The following is a 19,262-nucleotide window of genomic DNA, read 5'->3' as shown; positions in this document are numbered from 1 at the left end:
GAGTTGATGAAAAGCTTTACGTAAGGCCATGTGCCAGAGCAGGGAACTGGCCCAGGAACCCAAGAGACCTTCCCTCGTCCTGTATTCCTAATGCCTCTCAAGTTTCACCTAATGCTTAAGTTAAAAGGCCATTTGTAACCACGTCAGCCTCAGTTGCAGCGTAATAATGAGAAAATAACAGCAGTATTCCCTGGCCATGCAGGAACCCCAGAGGCCCAATTCAGCGCTGCACAGATGACCAGGCAGCAAGAAAGACCAAACAGTCTCCCTTGACTGCACAGCAAAACTACAGCAATTAAAGGGTATTTTTGCAAACGGTGGGTTCTTGGGTCTTCTTTCACAATTTCCATGCTGAGCATTATCTCACTTCGTAACTACGTGGGAACGCTATAAGGCTATTTTAAATAAAACCTTAGAATTAAACACCAAGTTTCTCCTCAGCAATTTCCCGAGGATATGTAAGAGGTTAGTTAATTCCACAGCAGGCACAATTAGGTCAGCTGAAGGTAAAGACCAATCCAACAATTCTTTACAGTTTGTTTCTTTATTCAGTAAACATCTAGTTACAAGTTTCACAAATTAAAAAAGTGGGGGAGCTGATTGAAGAGGGGTCGGGGGGGCCCACAGGCTGATCCGGCTTTTGTTCTGCTCCTCCCTTCTCTAATGCATACATCCTTCTGCTTCTCCCTAGCAGCACCAAGCATCAGGAGGGGAATCGAAGCCTCTGTCCCAGTGAGGGGACCGACACAGGGTTCTAGCAGAATTCCCTCATATTTCTCTCACAGGGGACTAATCACGAACTTCAGAAACAGCCCAACCCAGCACAGAAAGAGCGGAAAGGATGGAACAGGCGAGGCGGCAGCTCCTCATGCCCGCCACTACTGGCAGAAAGAACAGAACCAAAGGAGAGCAGAAAGGGAATGGGCATTTAATGCGTTCCTTGCACATCAGTGAGATTCCCCATGCCCCACTGCAGCACCCAAATGGGGCAAAAAGAGAGCAATGCGGAAGATTAGTTGCTTTGTTTCAATTCTTAAGTGGGGGAGGTTAATACTAAATTTGAGGAGGGTCCAAGTGGTGCTTTGAAGGGGCTTCAGAGTTTCACTGTCTGTACCTGGGAGGAAGGGAAATGGAAAACATGAAAAAGAGTAAGTGGTGAGCAGAAAGCAGCACAGAACATGAAGACATATTTAAACGTCAAGTCTAGACATCAAAAAAAAAAGGGAAAAGAAGATCCCTATCCACAACATAGAAGAGCAGACACCAGCATTTGTACTTCAAACTGGACTGACAGCACATGGTCTCTTAAGTTCTATACAGCAACAGTATAAACACCCTATAGACTGTGATCCCACCTCATTTCATACCATTCCAACCACCAGTTATGGCTGACGCCACACTTTTTTGTTGATGACAAAGCTAACTTAAACAGCTTCTGCCTTCCCATTCAGAATAGTACTTCCTCAAAACTCCCACCTCCCCCTGCTCTCTAGATTAAGTGGGAAAACTCATTTCCAACCAACACTTCAAAATAATGTAAGACCGGGGCAATGAAAAAAAGATAAAAGTCATATGGCTAAGAGGCAACCGCGCAGTGGAAGATGAGGAAAAAAGACTTGTTAAGACTTACAAGAGCATGTAGGTAGATTTGGGGGTGGCCACACTGCACCCCCCACAAGGTCTGCTCCGGGTTCACCAGTCGTACCGACGGGACTGTCTGGAGGGAGAATCCTCAGGGCCCTGGATTGCAAGACGAGTCCCTTCAGCCCGACGGCCGCTGCCACCTTCATGACGTCGGTAATCCAGCCCCCGCTGTGGCCGGAAACGGGATGTCTCTCGCCTCCACTCATCATCAAATGCAGCTGCATCACCTACGTAAGGAAAGGACAAGCTCAGAGGGGGAGGAGGTGGGGAAGCGGCACCCTGGGAGGAGGACATGGGCAGTACTCACTTTCATCCATGTTGATGTAGTCCTGCCTCTCCTCCTGGTCACCCGTGCGATGGTTGCGGGACCGCTGCATGATGTGGGCCCGCTCCCTGATGTGGTGTCCAATTGACATCTGTTCCAAGCCACTGTCCGAGTCCCTTACGGTCCGTCTGGTCTCACGGATCTGAGGGCAGATTCCCCAGCAGGATCAACATTTTAATTAATCCTCCCAGCCTCATAAGGCACTCTCATTCTTGCCTGCAGCATCTCAGTCACATTGCACTGCCACCACTCCCAGGATGTCAGACGCAACATAATGAGGGAAAAATGGATTCCCCCCTGCTAGCACTTCCCATCCCCTCCCAGTGGCCCTTGCCATGGTTCAGTGAGCCACAATGCGTTCCTCGAACTGCAACTGACAGCAAAGCAGAAGTGCTGTGGGTGGCCAGCATCGAGCCACCAAATGAAGTCTATCCACCCACAACAAAACCAGCAGCCTCATGCTGGGGAGATGCAGTGCAGCCTCCTCCTTACCCCACCAGGTGCTGAACGCATCTCTGAGGTCTCTTGATAGACCTTGGGCCCATCACCCAGGTTGGAATAGGAGATGACAGTTGAGGAGGTAAATGTCTGGCAGTTAGCACCACTCGTCATATGCTCCTGCAAGAAGAAATGGGGAATGGTACAAAGAAGGAATAGGAGGGAAGAAGAGATGGCAGTTAATTCTCTTTCTGTACAACAGAGTAAGAAGAAATTACAATGGGAAGAATATAATCCCCATGGGTTCATCTTTCTGAAGAATACATCTTCCTGTTAAAATAATTCTCATTTCTCGCTAAACAAGTCTACCCCCACACTTCCTTCCTCACCCATCTCTCCTCCCTGCCCTGGGCAGGTAACACTTCAGGAACAAGCTCTCTATCATTCCGTATTGGTCAGCAAGCAAAGCTTACAGCCTCTGCCACCTTGGCAGCTTGAACAAAGCCAATACCAAAGAGATGCAGTAAGATGCGAGACCTTAGAGAGAATGGCAGGAGAACCCTCAGTACTCCCCTCGATACAGACTGGCTTATGGAAGGTTCTTACCATGTTTCCAATCATGTCGTTCATCATCCCAAACATATCTATAAAGCCACCTGCCTGAAAGAAAGGGGAAGAGAACACAACAATAGCCAGTTTGGAAAAATACAGGAGGAAAGAACAACAAACTATCTGCAAGGGACAAAAACCTGCTGCCTAAGAAGAAAAAACTTCTTCTTTTCCCTTTCTTTCAGTAATGCAGAAAAAAACCAGGATTTGGGGTTGCTGTTCTCCCCATTCTCTCAGGTTGCATTGCCCAAGTGTTCCAGCCCTCCAGATCTCTGCATACAGCAAATGTTCTTTTAGTTTGGGTCTGACTCCCGACGCACTGGGGTTTGAGTCCAGGCACTTGGCAAAGCTAAGAGAAGAAATCTCAGGTGTGCACTTACAGTGATTTTAACCATAACACAGTAATCCTCGATGATGTTTTCACCTCATCACTGTCAACTCCTTAAGTTTAACTCTTACAACTTTTTAATCTTGTAAACCTAAAGGCTGCAGTAATACACTGGGCCAGCAGGTCTCACAGGTTAATTGTGCAATATGTCAACAAAATTACTATGTCAGTTTAAACTTGCTGATTTTTTTTGTTTCCTCAAGTAGCCTCTCGTTCTCATTTTCAGCACAGCAGTACTCACACACAATGTCATTATCCTTTGAAGTCTATCTGTTTGTATTCTTATTAATCCTTCTCTGAGCTACAACAATTCCAGGACGCTTAGCCTCTTTCACTGAGGCAATCCTGCAGAGCAAGGCAGCTAAGTTGCTGGATCTGGAATAACCTATTTCCACCGTATTATTTTAGTAGATGACAGAGATCAGCATGCTCTGAGCACGGTGTTCTCACATACACACAGTCATTCTCATTCCAGTCCTGTTCACCTGAAGTATTCTGTTGGCTTTTCCATCCACCACCATTCGCAAAGGACGCTCAATAATCAGCTCTCCCTACTGATGGCTAAGTCTTTTCCTTGTGTTGTCACAGTTCCTCCATTACCTCCGAATAGATCTGCAGCTTCTTTTCAGACATATGAGGTTATTAAGAGACTATCTGCTCTTCCCGGATATTATCTGTCCCAAGTCTTAAGAAATATTGTGCTATAACGGCATTAGGGCTCTTCTCTGGTCAAGGTGCAAATACAACCTCCCTCTATAAAGAGAGTTAGAATCTCTCCTCTGAAACAGTTCACAGACTAGATTAAAACATTAGAGCGGAAACAAGGGAAAGGCCTGAAGTCATATAGCAACGCAATGAGAGAGGTACAAGAGAAACCACCTGCCTCCAGTTTCAGTTCAATACCCTCTTTTGTGTTCTGTTTACTATCAATCTAGAGCTCATTCTGGTCTCTTTACACCTTCCCACCCTCACTTCCCGTTAGGATAGATGGTCTTGCTCACAGATGGCTGCATTTTAGCACCGGTTGCACACAACACTGATTAATCTCAGTATGGAACCACTACTTGGAAAACCTCTGACTTGACCCAGAAAAACAGAGAACTTACCATGCCAAGCATCCCAAAGGGCGAAACAGCTCCCGCCTGCCAGGACAACAGAAAAACAGAACAGAAAATGACCTTGCAACAGCCAAATGCTAGATCCTCCTCAGAGTACCCTCATCCTTCTCAGAAACAGAGCTTGGGCCCAGTAAACAGATCAAGAAAGTACCCCACAGACTCCTGGCCATTCAAACCATATCACCCCTAACAAACCAGACAGAAAGTGATGCTCCTAAATTTCTCTCAGTTATATTGATTAATGTTCTTGAGAAATAACACAATTCAGTAACACAATAACACAAGGGAATTTCTTCCCTTCCTCCCATTCAACCTACAACAATTCAAGGTGCATGCATTTGAGTGTAAAGAAAAGTAAAGAGTAAAGAAAGGCACAAGAACACCACTGTTTTAGAGATTCGTTCTGCGCCCACCACCCGTGTGAAGGCGAGGGGTGTGCCCAACCCATGACAGTGAAAGACAGAGGCTAACATAGCAGTTTAAGAAATCCTATCCTGTACTCAGCCCCTCTTTTACCTGCATCCTACGTCCAGCCTGGCGAGCCCCAGGTGTGGTCCCATCAGTGATGCCAAGGAGCGGGCCAAACCCAAAACTTCCAGAAAGCATGCGGTTCATGTGCTGTCGGTGGATGGCAAAAGGGTCCCTTTCAGAAAGGTTGAGAGAACAACGGTGAGGAAGGGATGACAGAAGACAAAGCCCCATGTAATCCACACATCCTGACTTCGAGTTTCTCTTATGTAATGTACGTTCCTTTCCAAGCTGAAAATCCAGAATCCCAATAACTCAGTGCTGCTTATGGTGACCCCTGGGGCTAGAAGGGACCTCTGGATCCCATCTTATTTCTTGTAATAGAAGGTATTATGCCACAGAATCCCTCTTGGGCACTAACTGATGTCTGTTTAGAAGCAGCCTGCTGTTCTGCTCCCACTAATGCTTTAGGGCCAAGTGTGGCCACAGCCATTCCAGAACCTCACTGCTCTAACAGATGAAAGCTACTTCTCAGATCCGCAGTCCAGGTACCACCATCATTTCATACTCATTTCCTCTTGTGCCATCAACACCCTTTATGTTAACAGCTCCACAGAAGAATCAAACCCTTCTAGAAGAGCAGTTCTTAATTTTGCAGTGACGTACACGAAGATCCTCCTGGCTGCAAAGAGAGGACTACATTTAATGGGACCAGGAAGCATGTGCTCCAAGTTATTGTCCTCTCATCCCTTCACATACACATGGACAAACACACTCAAATGCAAGACCGAAACCTCCAGAATGGACAATACGGCCTGATGCTGTGTGACATTTCTCTGCCCCAGGTAGTCTTCATCTGCTATTTTCCTGCAGTGTTATGTCAATGTCTTGACACCTGTCAAGAGGCTGAGACCACATACAGCTTTTGCAAATTGAAGAGGGAAAGAGAGCAATATTTGGGGTCCCTAATTGGTTTTCCTTCCTTTCCTTCTTTTGCAGCCTCCACTTTGAGGGCTGTACGCATTCTCACATGCTGGAGGAGCAAAGAGAGAAAGAGGAGAATAGGGACAAATCGTCACAGAAGACAGTGGCCACAGTATGAAAAGTCTGGGAAATACCACAGCATTCCTCTGCATGCCTCCTGCGTGTGCATATCCTCAACAGCATATAATATTCCTGACATCACAAAAGCACCTACTACAAACCAATATTTTTCTGTCTCTGCTGGAAATGCTTCCCATAATAAAGGCTAGACTCATACCTGCCACATCAATGAGAACACACAGTCATTCTCTGAGTAACTGGGACATCAAGGTCTCCTCTTCTGCTAATTTGTTTACAGCTGATAAAATTCTTGCTTACTACCAATTTTATAGGCAAAAAATAGACTTTATTCTTCAATATAAATTAATTCCACCAAATTTCTAGGAGTGCTGTGCTTAACGAATTTTAACTGTATTATAGTCTATTCCTTATCTGCTTTGGCAAGGACTGCCAACTTAGTTTCACTGCCAGAATTTATCAATAGCATCCAATTTCTGGACTGTGGACAGAAACATTCAGTTAAAGGAATCCCAGGAAGAGTTCGTAGGACCTTTGTTAGGTTTCAAGACTTGCATTTTAAAACTACTTGTTGTCTTTCCTTACAACTTAACAACTGCTTTAGCACTCTTCTCCAGCTGCAGTAATGATTTCCTGTGCAGAACAGAAACAAACATTGGATGGAACAGCAGATTTTATCTATCTGAGCTGAAATCCTGCTTTGCATAAGAAAAAAAAAATCCTTACGCAAAGAAAAAGATTAGGTATTCCAGCCTGCTCAAACAGTTGCAATGCCTTTTGGCCTACTTTATTTAATTATGCTTTCCTCCAAGACCACGCTCTAATATTACAGAAATCAGACCAACGCAAACCAGGTTATTCCCTGTGCTGCCCCTTAAGAGAATGTTTGTATTTTCCTCCAGGCCTCCACCGCGCTGCGGTATTTCCCGCAGACCCGAAGGCCCTCTGCCCGCCTATTCGGAGGGAAGGGTAGCACACACCGCACCCCCCCCCCCCCCCGAAAATGATCGGTGCCGCAGCTGCCCCCCTCCGCCCCCAACCCCGGCGGATGCCCAGCTCGACTCACATGGCAAACATTGGGTCCTCCGGCTCGCCATCCCTCATCAGCCGGAACATGCTTCCCTCGGTCGGGGGCGGCCTCTGCGGAGGGGAGGGGAAAGGGGTGAGGACGGCGGGGAGGGGGCGAGCAGCGGAAACTGCCCCACTGCCCCGCGCCTCCCTCCCACGCCCTGCCCCGTCCCGGGCAGGAGGTGGCAGCGCTCGATCCGCCGCGCCCTAGGCCGCGACCCCCCGCCGCCGGGCCCGAGCTCGCCCCCGCCGCGCCCCTCCCGTCCCATCCCGTCCCCTCCCCTGCCCTCCCCTCCCCTGCCTGCCGGTGGGTGCCGAGCGGCGAGTGCAGCCCTTCCCCTCCCGCGGCGGTGGGATGCCCACCGGCCCCTCACTCCTCCGCTCCCATCGCGGCCCGGCCCGGCCCGGCCCCGCTCTCGCCCCTGCGCCCCGCCCCGCCCCAGCCGGCTCGGCCCGCGCATGCGCCCCCGCCCCGGCCGGGGTGGCGGTGCGCGCACCGCGAGGAGGGCCCACTGGGCAGAGCGCCCCCTGGCGCCGGTCCCAGCTCGCCCCGGGGCCCGCACCCCGTACCCCCGGTCCGGTCTAGTCCGGCCTGCGGGCCGTGGGGGCGGCGCCGCGACCCCCTACCGCCCGGCCGCCGCCCCGGGGCCGGCCCCGCAAGGCCCAGCCGCTGGAGGACGCCCCGGGCCCGAGGGGGTCACAGTCCGAACGGCGGCGCGGCGGCTCCCGCAGCGGCCTCACCACCCAGGAGTGGCAGGGAGCCGCTAGCGCTGCCCGGCCCGACGCACGGCATTGCCCGGTGGATCCGGGAGTCGACCCCGGCTGGCAGCGAGGGAAAACATGCCCGGTCAGAGGGGGCCGTTGTTCCTCAGGTGGAGGGGACAGCGGATGGGGATGGCGGCCAGGCACCGGGGTCATTTGCTGCTCCCGTCCCACTGGGGCAAGAGGAGGGCAGCCGATGGGCGAGGCGAGCGCTCAAAGGAGCAGAACGAGAGGGAGTGTGTTCACGGACACCTCCACCATGCTCACTGGCAAGCCGGCTGTGGGCGTCACTGCCCTGGGGCAGCCACCATGAACCACAACGGGAGCACAGGCACACTGTGCATGCGCCCACAGTGGTGGCAGGGAACCTCTGCCACACAAGTTGGTGGGGTGGCGGCCTCTGTCACCATCCCTGGGGAGCGCGGGGTGCCTTCAGCTCCCGCCCGCTCCACGGATCAGGAGGAGAACGAACTGGCTCATTCCAGCCTGGGACCTGCACAGGCTTCCCTAGCGGGGTTTGTGCCGAGGGCACACAGGAGATGGGCTAAACTGTGCTAGAAGACTGGAAACAGCAAGTTGCAAGATGTGGTTGAGAAATCGAACTCCTGGGTCTATCAGAGGAAAATGACCCAGTAGCATGCTTTACGTGGTGCAACACATAGGGGACATCGCAATGCTTCTTGCTACAGCGGGCCTCAAAACTGCTGGGTGTTGAGAAGGGACAGACGACCTCTCACTGGAGGCCCGCGCCTGCGTGCGTGCAGAGGGCTCCTCAGTGTACCCGAGCAAGGGCGCTTCTCAGAGGCTGAAGCTGATCTCCTCAACATGGAAGCCGTGGATGGCGCAGCGGTGCTGGGTCACGAGGCGGAGACAAATCCCACGGGCGGGACATGGGCTAGGCAGTGGCAGACCTTTCAGGCAGCACCCTTTGGGGAAGCTGTTCATAGGTGACCTGCTGAAATGCTCTCCTCTTGCCAGCTCAGAGCTGATCTCTCAGCACTGAAGTTCATGCAGAGCCTCTGCCAACGCTGCCTCTTCTTTTGCAACCATGAATCACCCTTTGGAGACCTCCAGTCTGGAAAGCATTTCCCGTTTGGTGTGTTCTCCTTTTGCTCTGAGGCTCTCCTGGTGTTTGATCAGAGTACGTGGAGCTGGCCCCGAGTGGCAGGATTCAAAGACAGGTAAAGAGCTTCTTGGGCAAGAACATAAGCTTTTTCTTTTTCCCCCCCTCCCTTTTTTTCCCCAGATCTGGAATAAAATGACTTGCTGTTCCCCAGATACCAGTGATCCTCCCACTCCTGGAATGCCCTAGAGATGGTAGGCCTCCCTCAGTTTTTTCCAAATACTAACTCAGGCATTGCTGCCTTCCCAACACAGAGACAGGGAAGGAACAGAACGGAGTTTGGAACAAACACTGCTTTGCAGTTCCTTTTTTTGTCCCAAGTGCTGCTCCCCTGGCTGTGGCCTGCGACCCAAAGCGCTGAGTTCGTGAGACTGAGGGCTGAGGCTGTGAGTCCTGCTGGGTATTTGTGTAGCGTCCCAGGCAGTCCTTACGCTCGATGAACCCGTGTTGCGCAAAGACTGCACTACCGGTGATACAGCCACCTCAGCAAATCTTGAGGGAATCTAGCTTGCAGAGAATCGTGCTGGTGGCTAACCCTGGGTGAAACCCTGGAAGGAGGAATTGGAAACGCCACCTTTTTCTGGAATGTGGACAAGGCCACGGTTCTGAGGAATGCCAAAGCTGTATCCCTGCACTATTTGTAGGAGAGGTTTCTGTAAAGCACTCACCACATTATGTCTAACATGCACCAAGGGGATGGCTGTTTGCTAGGTTAGAATAACGAAGCATGTGAGGGCATGAAGCAAAAGCAAGACTCCCATCTTGCTCCTGCCACATTCTCTATGCTGCATCTTTTTTCCATCACAAATAAAAGCCGTTAACTACACCTCTCCATTTCCTTTCTTTCTTTTTTCTAAGCTGTTCAGGTTGTGCTGGAGGGAGGCAGTCGAAGGAGCTCAGCAGGGAGCCAGGAGGAGGTGAGTGAAGGGCAAAATGGAAGCCCGATGAGTGGCGCCACTGCCCTCAGCTCCACCTTCTCCCGCCCACTGCCGGCTGCTGCCCAGCCGCCTCCCCCCAAGCACCCGCCGACGCCCTGGGTGGCGCAGTCAGCCAAGGGGGCAGCCACAGTGGAACCATTTTAAAAGCAAACCGAGTATCATGTGAAGGTAAATAAACAGTACGCTGAAAAATCATGCCTCGTTACCTGCTGCTGCCAGGGACTGATCATTTTGGCCAGGAAGACAGAAACAGCTTCTTAATGCGTCCAAATATTCCAGGGCCCTTGTGGACGCCTGTAAGACAAAGAAATCCTCGTTATCAGAAGTCAGAGCTACCCACAGCCATTTCCTCATTGGTTCCCTTCATCTGTGCCTCTTACGTAATCCTTGCCCAACAACTAACTCTGACCTCAGATGAAGGGCACCCTGAGTGAAGGACAGCTCTGATTTGATCCTTGGACGTGACGGTTCATATTTGGGATGCTAGAGCCAGCTTGTGGTGGCTGCAGTTTGCGTTGCGTGGCAGCGATTACTTTCAGAATATTTTGCTCGTGTTAAAAATGTGTCTGTCACACTGTGAGAACCACGACCTCCATCTGTGCTGTGTTAGCAAAGAGAGGTTCATAAAAATCACGATTCAAAACCTCCCTCCCCTTTCCAATCTTCTGACAGGCTGTGTCAGCCCTCGTCACTCCCTTCTGCTCCTCTCGTTGCATTACCTACCCTGCTTCCCAGCCGGCTGCAGTGCTTATTTAAATGTGTTGCCTCTCAGGAAGCCATTTCCTAACACAGAGTTGGCTGGTGGTTGAATTCGTGGGTATTTCCTCTTGACTTCAGGACACAGCATCATGAAAGAAGAACAAAACTGATTATCTGCCTGGATTTTTAATGGATGCAAGACAGAAAGATGAACAGTGTGGATTGAATACATAAATTAATTCAAACACGTTCCTCCGCACATTGAGATTTTGCTAGTTTCACTCTAAGTACAAGAACAGATACTTTGTGTCTCTGAATTTATGTAAATCTAAGAAAAGTTAATGCAAATTCACAACCTTCTGCTCATTTGTTGTTCAGCAAACAGTTTGGAAGAGTTTTAGAACCACTTACGAGTTAGCTTACAAAACAAAACTCTTGAAATACCCAGTATTGTATTTTGCTTTTGCTTGGAAAATGGCTGCGAGTTAGTTCAGCCTTCAACACAAACAACGAAGTCCCCACCACTACTCCCCCAACAGAATACAGTGACAAGACCAGCGCAGTATTACAACAAAATGCATAAATATTTGCTTCTAGGCACAGGCACCCTGCATATGCTAGAAGCAGAAAAGTACATACCACACATGAAAGCCCAGACACATATGCAAGCATGTGCTGACGTACAGACACACGCATGCAAGCTTAATACATGCCTCAGTAGAAAAGTACCGTATCTGCTATACTCAGAAAAGTAAATTAATGTAACAGAGAGAAAATATCACCACTGTATGCAAATATATAAGTACTGCATCTAAACACATGCACACACCTGCATAAATACAAAGCACAAACAGCGTACAGCACAAAAATTGTAACTTATTGTACAGAGAAAATCGCACTTGTAATGTTCCCTGGGCTGCAAACAGACATGCAAATTGTCTATGTTCCCGAACAATGATGTGTCATGTAACTTCTGCACCTCCCTCATTCTTTCTATGGACATAAGACTCCGAAAAGGATGGAATGTATTCCGCTGAGTTGGCAAAGCAACTTGAGGCAAAGATTGCAGAACATACTGAAGAGGGACTCACATCTGCAGACCGCACAATGAGTATACTCACATTTGCAACAAAGGGAGAAACACAGATGGGAGAGGGGAGCAGAGAAAAGCTGCAAATTGATCCGGCAGGCGAAATGCAGAGTGGCACAAATGAGATGGAGGAGCAGAAGACACAGGGAAGAGTTGGGTGAGAGGGTTAAAGGATGCCCTTGGAGCTTGAGCAAGGCAGTTGCACGCTAGACACCAATCCCACCACCAGGATCTGAAGGGCAAGAAGAACTGGGATGCAGAAGTGGGCATGTCACACAAAGGAGTTTTGCATAGGATTTAAGGGGCAAAACACACTTGATGCAGGCATGCCCAGAAAAAATGGGATGCGTGGAAAATGAAGGGGGGGACGCGAGATGAATTTTGTACATGGGATAAAGGCAGTCACAAAGGGAAGCTAGGGAGAGGGCCATGGAGGAATGCTGCCAAGAATACAGGTACAAGGCAAAAGTTGAGGAGCAACAGACGAGGTAAAAATTGCAAAGAGGATATGGTGGGGAGTGTGGAAGGGAGTATGTGAGGCTGCCAGTGCTGGGGGGCAGCGGGAGGTCACAGACAGCGCACCAGTTTGTAGGGCTGACCAAGCAGCCACATCATACAGATTGTTGAGAACAGGCTTCCCTTACACAAACAGGTGTTTGTTTGCACCTGTGGGTGTGCTGCCTGTGCCAGCAACGCGCTTTGGGCACAGCAACATCACTGAGAATAATCCTCGTGTTCTCCCCTCTAGGATGTTGTGTCAAGGCCTGTTTGAGCATTCATGTGAAAATGTCTCTGGTGAGGGATGCCTGTTGGTGTAGTTTTGCATTTCCAGTAGCTGAGCGCCTGAAGGAAAGGATGGAAAACCTGAATTGGTGAAGAGAACAGCAGAGCCATGAGCCATGTGTCTCCTGACAAGCAGAAGCGGAGAGGAACAACATCTGGCCACTTCATAGACTTTTTTTGGCTCCTATTTTTGTGTGTAGCTCCAGAAATTAAGATTTTTTTCTTGCAGAAGAGAGGGATGAATGAAGTATACCTGAACCAATCCCGGGCTTGGATGCTGATAGCAGCTACACCTGAAAAGTTGGTCAAAGGGGCTTATGAAATGGGGGGGGGAAATTAACACTTGTATTTTCATGCTTTGTTATTTTGGTATTAGTCTAGATCTGTGTGTCTGGGTTACATGACAATTTCTTTGGGGCAGAAATCATCTGACAGAAGCAGCTGTATTTGCGGAGAAGACGAGATGACAAGGTGGGGACCTCCTACCTCCCTGTCACACAGATTATAATTTACCCAGTCTCTTTCATACTTCCCTTCAGGGGACATGTACTTAATACCCTCCCTGTTCTACAAGTACCAATCGCTTTTTCTATTAAATAAATGCTCAAACTGAAACAGATTTGATTAAACTCAGAACACCAGGTCTAAATCCTAACTATGCATGGAGGCTTACTGAGTTCATATCAGAAGGACGGGAAGGCCTTTTGTGCCTGAACACATTTTCCAAGCAGATGGATTAATAACCTTGCCTTGCACCTGTGAGAACGGCTGTGTGCACACATACATCTGTATGTACTCATGTGCATGCTTAGTTTTGTACTTAGGTAGGCTTGCAAACGCACGCAGAAATTTTGTGCGTGCCTGTGATTAGGAGTGGGACAATATAGATCTTCTGGGAAAGGTAAAGGGAATTTAGTCATCCCTGTCTGCTCAAGCTGATAAACAACGGTCTGAAGCACGGCTGTAGGAACATCTGTTCAGCTAGCAACAAATCCTTGCAGCTGCAAGACGCAACCTGCTAATCTGCAGAAAGAACTTTTGCATAAAAGGAGACTCAGGGCTGGGTGGTGATCTTTCTCAGCGGGCCGCCCCCTGCCCGGAGGCACCGCCAACGCCTCCGCGGCCGGCGGGGGCCGGGAACGGGCGCGGGCAGAAGGCGGGACGAGCCCGGTTTTCAGGGCGGGCAGGCAGGGCGCTGCGGCAGGCGCTAGGGGTCAGTGTCGCACGCCGTACGCGGCCCGTCCCGGCCCGTCCTCCTCTCCCCTCGCCCCGCCTCGCCGCCGGAACGGGAGGCTGGGATGGCAGCGGGCGGCAGGAGCCGCCCCCGGCGAAGAGCGTTAGCGGGGCACCGCCACCACCACAGCCTGGGGCCGCCGAGGGGCCGCCGCGACACCGGGGGGGGGCTCACGGGGTCCCCGGCCCTAACAGCTGCCGTGGGGCAGCAGACGGGACTGAAGGGGACACCGGGGTGCGGAACCGCGGGGAGCTCCGCCGGCGGCAGCGAGGGGTCCCTGCTTTTCGGGTGCTTCAAAACAGAACCCTCTCCTCACAAGTCGCCGCGGGGGGCAGCCGGGCTCGGCAGCGCCCCACAGCGCTCCCAGGGCGGCGGAAGGGAGCCCGCTGCCGTCCTCGGTCCTTCGCGCACCTTCCCCATTACCCCACGTGCCAGCGACCCCTCCCTCCTCACTGCAGCAACGGTCCCTGCGCCGCGCCCCCCGGCTCCCAGCGCCAGACCGCCTACCCCCCCAACAGCCAATAGGAAGCCTGTTGCCAGGCAGACGGCTCATTTGAATAGCCCAATCAGACGCCCAGCCGTTAGCCTTTCCTAATATGGGGAATCGGGATGTGCTCGCTAACCCTCCCCTCGCCGCCGACGCGCGCCCGAGCCGGCCCCGCCCTCTCCCTCCACCGCGGACAGAGCGCGGGAAACGCAGGCTGGCTGCCGCCCCGCCCCCACTCCGGCGGGTTCCCGGGCGGGGGGGAGGGGAGGGGAGGGCTGGGCCGGACCGCAGGTTGGGTGGGAGGAGCCCCGCCGCCGGGAGCGCTTCCAGAAGGGGGGGGTGGGGAGGGGGCGGGCAGCTGGAGTGGAAAATTCCAGGCGGGAGGCCTCATGAGCCCCGCCGTCGCCAGCGGTGCCCTCCCACACGGCCCCGCAGCGCCGCTCCTCGCCCGCCCCAGGGTCCCCCGGGAGGGGCGGCGGGCAGAGGGCTCGGCTCTCCCCTGAGCAGTGCTTGGCACAGCAGAGACAGCGGAGCGGGGCTTCGGTGCTTCGCGCCCCCGCCTGCCCTCGACGGGCCGGGGGTCGGGGAGGGGGAGGTGGCGCCGCCCTCGCTGGGGGCTGCGGTGAGTCCCCGCTGTCGGGCGGCCGCTGGCCCTTGCAGAGCGCCGAGCCCACATTGTTCTGGCTGCCGTGTTCCCCGCGGCTCGGCTCGGCTCGGCCCGTCCCTCCCTCCTTCCCTCCTCCGCCTCCCGTCCCTCTCCCCTCCCTCCCCAGGTCCCTCCTTCCGTCGTCACCGGGCGGTGTATAAATCCCCTTCCCCGCCGTATCCCCCCACCGCGGGAGACCCTGGTAGTTTGGCCCCCGGGGCGGGAGCCCGCCGCCTCCGCACCGCTGGGACCTTGCGCTTCTCGCCGCTGACAGCCCCCCTTCTCTCCCCGCGGGGCTCCCCTCGGACGGTTCCCACCGGCCTCTTCCCTTCACTGCCCGGGCCAGGATGTCGGAAAAACGCGTTGAGGAGGCGCCTGCGGAGCTGAGCGCTAAGGTGAGGTTTCGCCGGCCCGCTCCCCGCGGCGGAGGGATAGGGGGCAAAGGACACCAACCACCCCTATGCCTCACCCGGGGCCGCGCAGCAGCGTATGATGTGCCCGGCCGGCGGAGGGCGCGCGCGCCCAAGGGCCCTCGCGCCGTCCGGCCAATGGGGGGGGGGAGGCGGGGCGGGGGGGAGGGCTCGAGGGCCCTCGCAACCCCCGCCCCGCCCCCGCCCCCCCATTGGCCAGTCGGCGCGCGCGCTGGGTTCGCCTCAGCTACGATGGGGGGAGGGGATCCCGCCGGCAGGTCTCCCGTCTGGCGGCAGATCCGTTAGGGAACGGTTTAACGGCGGCGGGGTCACCGAGGGGCGGAAAGCTGTGTGAACACAAAGCACAGGCTACCCGGGTGGTGGTGGTAGGAGGGCCGGAAACCTCCATCCTACGGACGAGGTTCTTTTAAAGAAAAAAAAAAACTCTTACGTACTGCTTGGTTGCCACAAGTGTGTTGTCTAAAAGTAGCCCTCATGCGTTTTTGCTGCTTTTTCTTTCCCAGGAAGGGCAGATTTAACGCCTAATAACGCCTTTTCTCTCCTCGCCGTTATTCCACATCTCCTTTAAACCCTTTGTTTAGCATCCCAGTCTTATTTTCTTGCCACTGACCACCAGAATGTTTTTTCTGGTCTCACGTACAGGAAATGAAAGAAAAGAAGGAAAAACTTGATGAGAAAACAGTCCACAAAGAAAAGAAGAAGGAGATAGTAGAGGTGAGGTCCTCCTGGGGGATAGATTTAGAGGCACCGGGGAGGGTTTATAAGGGGTGGTTATCCTGGCTCGCTGCAGGTAATGAATATGAAGGGAATATGGGAGATAAAGAGAACTTGTAATGGCCAGGAGAACATGTAACGGAGAGGGGCAAATGAAGAGCAAGCTGCAGAATATATGTGGAGAATGAGCCTTGAAAGACAGCACAGTCAGCATGGCCCAGTGAGAAGAAGAAAAGGTCAAAGAAGGGAATTGAGGCAAGGGCAAGTAGGAGTTAGGAGGAAGGTGACACAGGAGATGTGGTCCTACACCTACTGAAGTATCCTGGGGTGCTTAAGGAGTAATAAGTTGAAGAAGGTGGGAGGTGGAACAATGAGGAAGTGCACAGATTGATGAAGGTCAGAAGGGTTCTGGAAGCGGATGTACTACAAGCATAGGCTAAGCCATTAGCCTGTAACCAGAGAGATGTTCTAATTGTTGGGATGGGATGGCAGCACCTTGTTGCGATGTAAGCTTGTGGAAGTCAAGGAGGTTCGTGTTGGTGGGGAGGGACTGGAAGGATTGGTTTTGGAAAGAAGGCAGGTTGGGAGGAGGGTTTTGGCTGGGATGGTGGAAACGGTGCTGTCTGAGTAACAGTGCAGAGGTCACTCGATGCACATCTGAGATGAGCATGAAGTGGTTGTAGCTGTGGAGGTTGTTCTTGCACTTGCAGCAGCAAGCACATGGTAATGTCATCCTGACGCAGGTTTCTGCTCTGACCAATTTGTTTCACTCAGGATGAGGAAAATGGAGCTGAAGAGGATGAGGAGGAGAACCCTGATGATGTGGATGAAGAAGAAGGTGGTGATGAGGATGAAGGTAGGAATAACTGGTGTAGGGAGAATGGGAGGAATCAGGCTATGGGGGAATAGAAGACCATGGAGGGAAATTCTTCCTCTGACTGTGAGATTACATTCCCTTAAATGCCACTTCAGTTAACCTGTGATTTCCTCTCTTGCTTGTGCTTAGAGGGAGATGAGAATGGGCAAGAGCAGGATGGTCATGCAGAAAAACGATCTGCAGAGGAGGAAGAGGTGAGTTGATAGAGCGGGAGAAATGGCAGTGAGAAGGAACTAGGTTACCTGCTATGTGCTGATCAAATCTGCCCGGATGCTGTTGCTGAACATCTCAAATTGGCCTCAGGTCTCATTGCTGCTTTAGCAGCAGATGGATGGGTAAACAAGCCTGACATGGCAAATGGATAATAAACCCCTGTAGGCTCCTTGTAGGATCCAGGTCCTTCCACTAGCAGTTGCAGAGCTGAGTGTTTGAGAGTCAAGGTGCTTGAGATCATGCTGGGCGATGGCCCCTCAAACACTGGTGATTTATGGGCTTCAGGCCAGAAGATGGACTTGTAAGGGCAGATCTCAGAATCTGTCTGAAGTGATGTGAGCCTGGGCTTATGCCTCTCGAAAGTAACGGTGCAGATGTCTGTCCAAATGGAGCTGTCCATGTCTTAACTATGACTGTCAACAGAATAGTTTTGTCAGGCACAGAAGGATCCTTTAAAGAGGAGTGGGTTTAGGGTGGGCTTAACAGAGTTTTCGATATGGAGGGAAGAGCAGCAGTAAGAATTTTGTGGAGAGATGAGCTGCCTTGGTGTGGTGGCTGTCCAGTTGTAAATCCTTTTTCTCTCTGTGTCCTGTGTAGGATGAAGTGGATCCAAAGAGACAGAAGACAGAAAACGGGTCTTCAGCTTGAGTCCTCCCCTCCCATCTCCTCTGTTCCGTCCATCTCTCCTCCTCCATTCCAGCCTGTGCTTGCACTGTCCATTAGCCTCTGGCTTCACACAATCTCAGATGAGGAAAGATTAGAAAAGCTCTCAAACAGGGAAGACAGCAGTTTCCTTCTCACCCGAAGATCTAGCCCATCCGTGGCATTCCCCAGCTGAAATTATCCCAGTCCCCCACATCCTTTCAGCTGTGCCTCATTTACAAATTATCCTCTTTCCTCAAGAATCTCATTGTTTCCTGGAGCCCAGTATGTAACCTTGCCAGGCCCGTGTACCAGGCTCTTCACGTGGCAAGCACTTCTCCTTCCGTTTTCACTTACCCTTCTTTTTTTCTCAGTAGTATGACTGAGATTCTCGACAGCTTCTGCTCCCCAGACCTGCTGTCAGACACCCTCCCTGAGTCCAGGAGGCTGCGGGCACAGAGCTCATGATGCGTTTTCCAGTCCTAGGCCTCCTCTCCTCTGCTTTCCTGTTGAACCCTGAGAGACAAAGAAAAAGAATATCACAAGCAAGTAATGGTTCTATTAAACCACACATGGAGACAGAATTTATTTTAAGCTTTTTTTCTTCCAAGTTTACATGACAGCAAGCTGGCCCTCGTGAATTTTTCAGAAGATAAGGGTTGTTTTTATATATGAATTTCATCTGAACTGTGTATTTTTTTAATTTGGAGGCTTTTTTAAAACAAATCAAGAAAGAAACAATTGGGGACCAAACTTTGATTTCCATGATTTCCCTTCAGATTTTCTTGTGACCATTTTGTAAATTAAAGGCAATATAGCCACAGCATTTTCTATGGCACAGACATCACGAGGATGATAGATATAAATATATATATTGTTTTCAACTAGCACTGTAAATAAAAGCATTTAAAAATATTTCAAAGGGCTTGTGTGGCCAGTTGTGTCTGTATGCTTTGGGTTACGTTCTGATCGGACAGGTAGAAGTTGGGTTGTGGAAAGGTGGGATGGTTTGACCGACAGCAGGTAGAAAGGGGGACTGTAACTTAAGTCAAAGGACCCACGTTAATAGTTCGACGAACTGCTGCATGCTGGAGACCAGTGTGGGTGGGTCCTGCTTCCACCCCCTGGCGCTGCTCCATCGGCCAGGCAAAGGCGAGGGCATGGCGCAAACATGAGATAAAGCGCCAGGGCTATCAAGAAGGTCTCAAAACTGCAATCACACCTCGGGGGTTCAGAAAGGGAGCCCTGGCTGCGGTTGCTGGATGCAGCTGAGTGCCGCTCTGACTATGCACTGCCCCGCGGCCTCCCCACCCCACTGGCTTCAGGCATGACCCACACAGTGTCAGTGGCAGCAACGGGGAAGTGCTTTAAGAAGTAAGAGCTTCAGTTCTTTGTCCCACTGGCTACTTAGGAGAGATCTGCCAAGCGTTTGTCTTTTTATCTTTGCAGACCTTTAAAGTTGCTGCTAGTGTTTGTTCCTTTTCAAACTCCTACCTTGGCAAG

The 19,262-nt window shown here is 51.7% G+C and overlaps 2 protein-coding genes across 5 annotated transcripts; one reads left to right on the top strand and one right to left on the bottom strand.

Moving 5' to 3' along the window:
* Nucleotides 1-525: 525 nt before the first annotated feature.
* Nucleotides 526-10,768, bottom strand: MLF2 (myeloid leukemia factor 2). 4 transcript variants are annotated; one of them, XM_064464535.1, is made up of 10 exons: nt 10,667-10,768; nt 10,150-10,237; nt 7,119-7,192; nt 5,039-5,165; nt 4,511-4,546; nt 3,014-3,067; nt 2,462-2,587; nt 1,952-2,111; nt 1,631-1,871; nt 526-1,114 (listed from the first exon to the last, which is right to left on the bottom strand). In XM_064464535.1, the coding sequence occupies exons 2-9, from the start codon at nt 10,171-10,173 to the stop codon at nt 1,693-1,695; spliced, it is 780 nt and encodes a 259-aa protein (XP_064320605.1). In that variant the 5' UTR covers nt 10,174-10,237; nt 10,667-10,768; the 3' UTR covers nt 526-1,114; nt 1,631-1,692. The 4 variants fall into 4 exon arrangements, with proteins under 4 accessions (XP_064320605.1, XP_064320614.1, XP_064320621.1 ...); XM_064464544.1 differs by lacking the exons at nt 10,150-10,237; nt 10,667-10,768 and adding an exon at nt 7,484-7,564; XM_064464551.1 differs by lacking the exons at nt 10,150-10,237; nt 10,667-10,768 and adding an exon at nt 7,422-7,540.
* A 3,879-nt stretch (nt 10,769-14,647) lies between these two features.
* PTMS (parathymosin) lies at nt 14,648-17,904 on the top strand. The gene is made up of 5 exons (XM_064464564.1): nt 14,648-15,277; nt 15,956-16,027; nt 16,802-16,883; nt 17,034-17,098; nt 17,715-17,904. The coding sequence occupies exons 1-5, from the start codon at nt 15,230-15,232 to the stop codon at nt 17,763-17,765; spliced, it is 318 nt and encodes a 105-aa protein (XP_064320634.1). The 5' UTR covers nt 14,648-15,229; the 3' UTR covers nt 17,766-17,904.
* Nucleotides 17,905-19,262: the final 1,358 nt, after the last annotated feature.

Source organism: Phalacrocorax carbo, chromosome 1 (genome assembly GCF_963921805.1).
Source record: "Phalacrocorax carbo chromosome 1, bPhaCar2.1, whole genome shotgun sequence".
NCBI lineage: Eukaryota > Metazoa > Chordata > Aves > Suliformes > Phalacrocoracidae > Phalacrocorax > Phalacrocorax carbo.
Note: the sequence above shows the minus strand (reverse complement) of the source record. Positions and strands in the feature narration are given on the sequence as shown.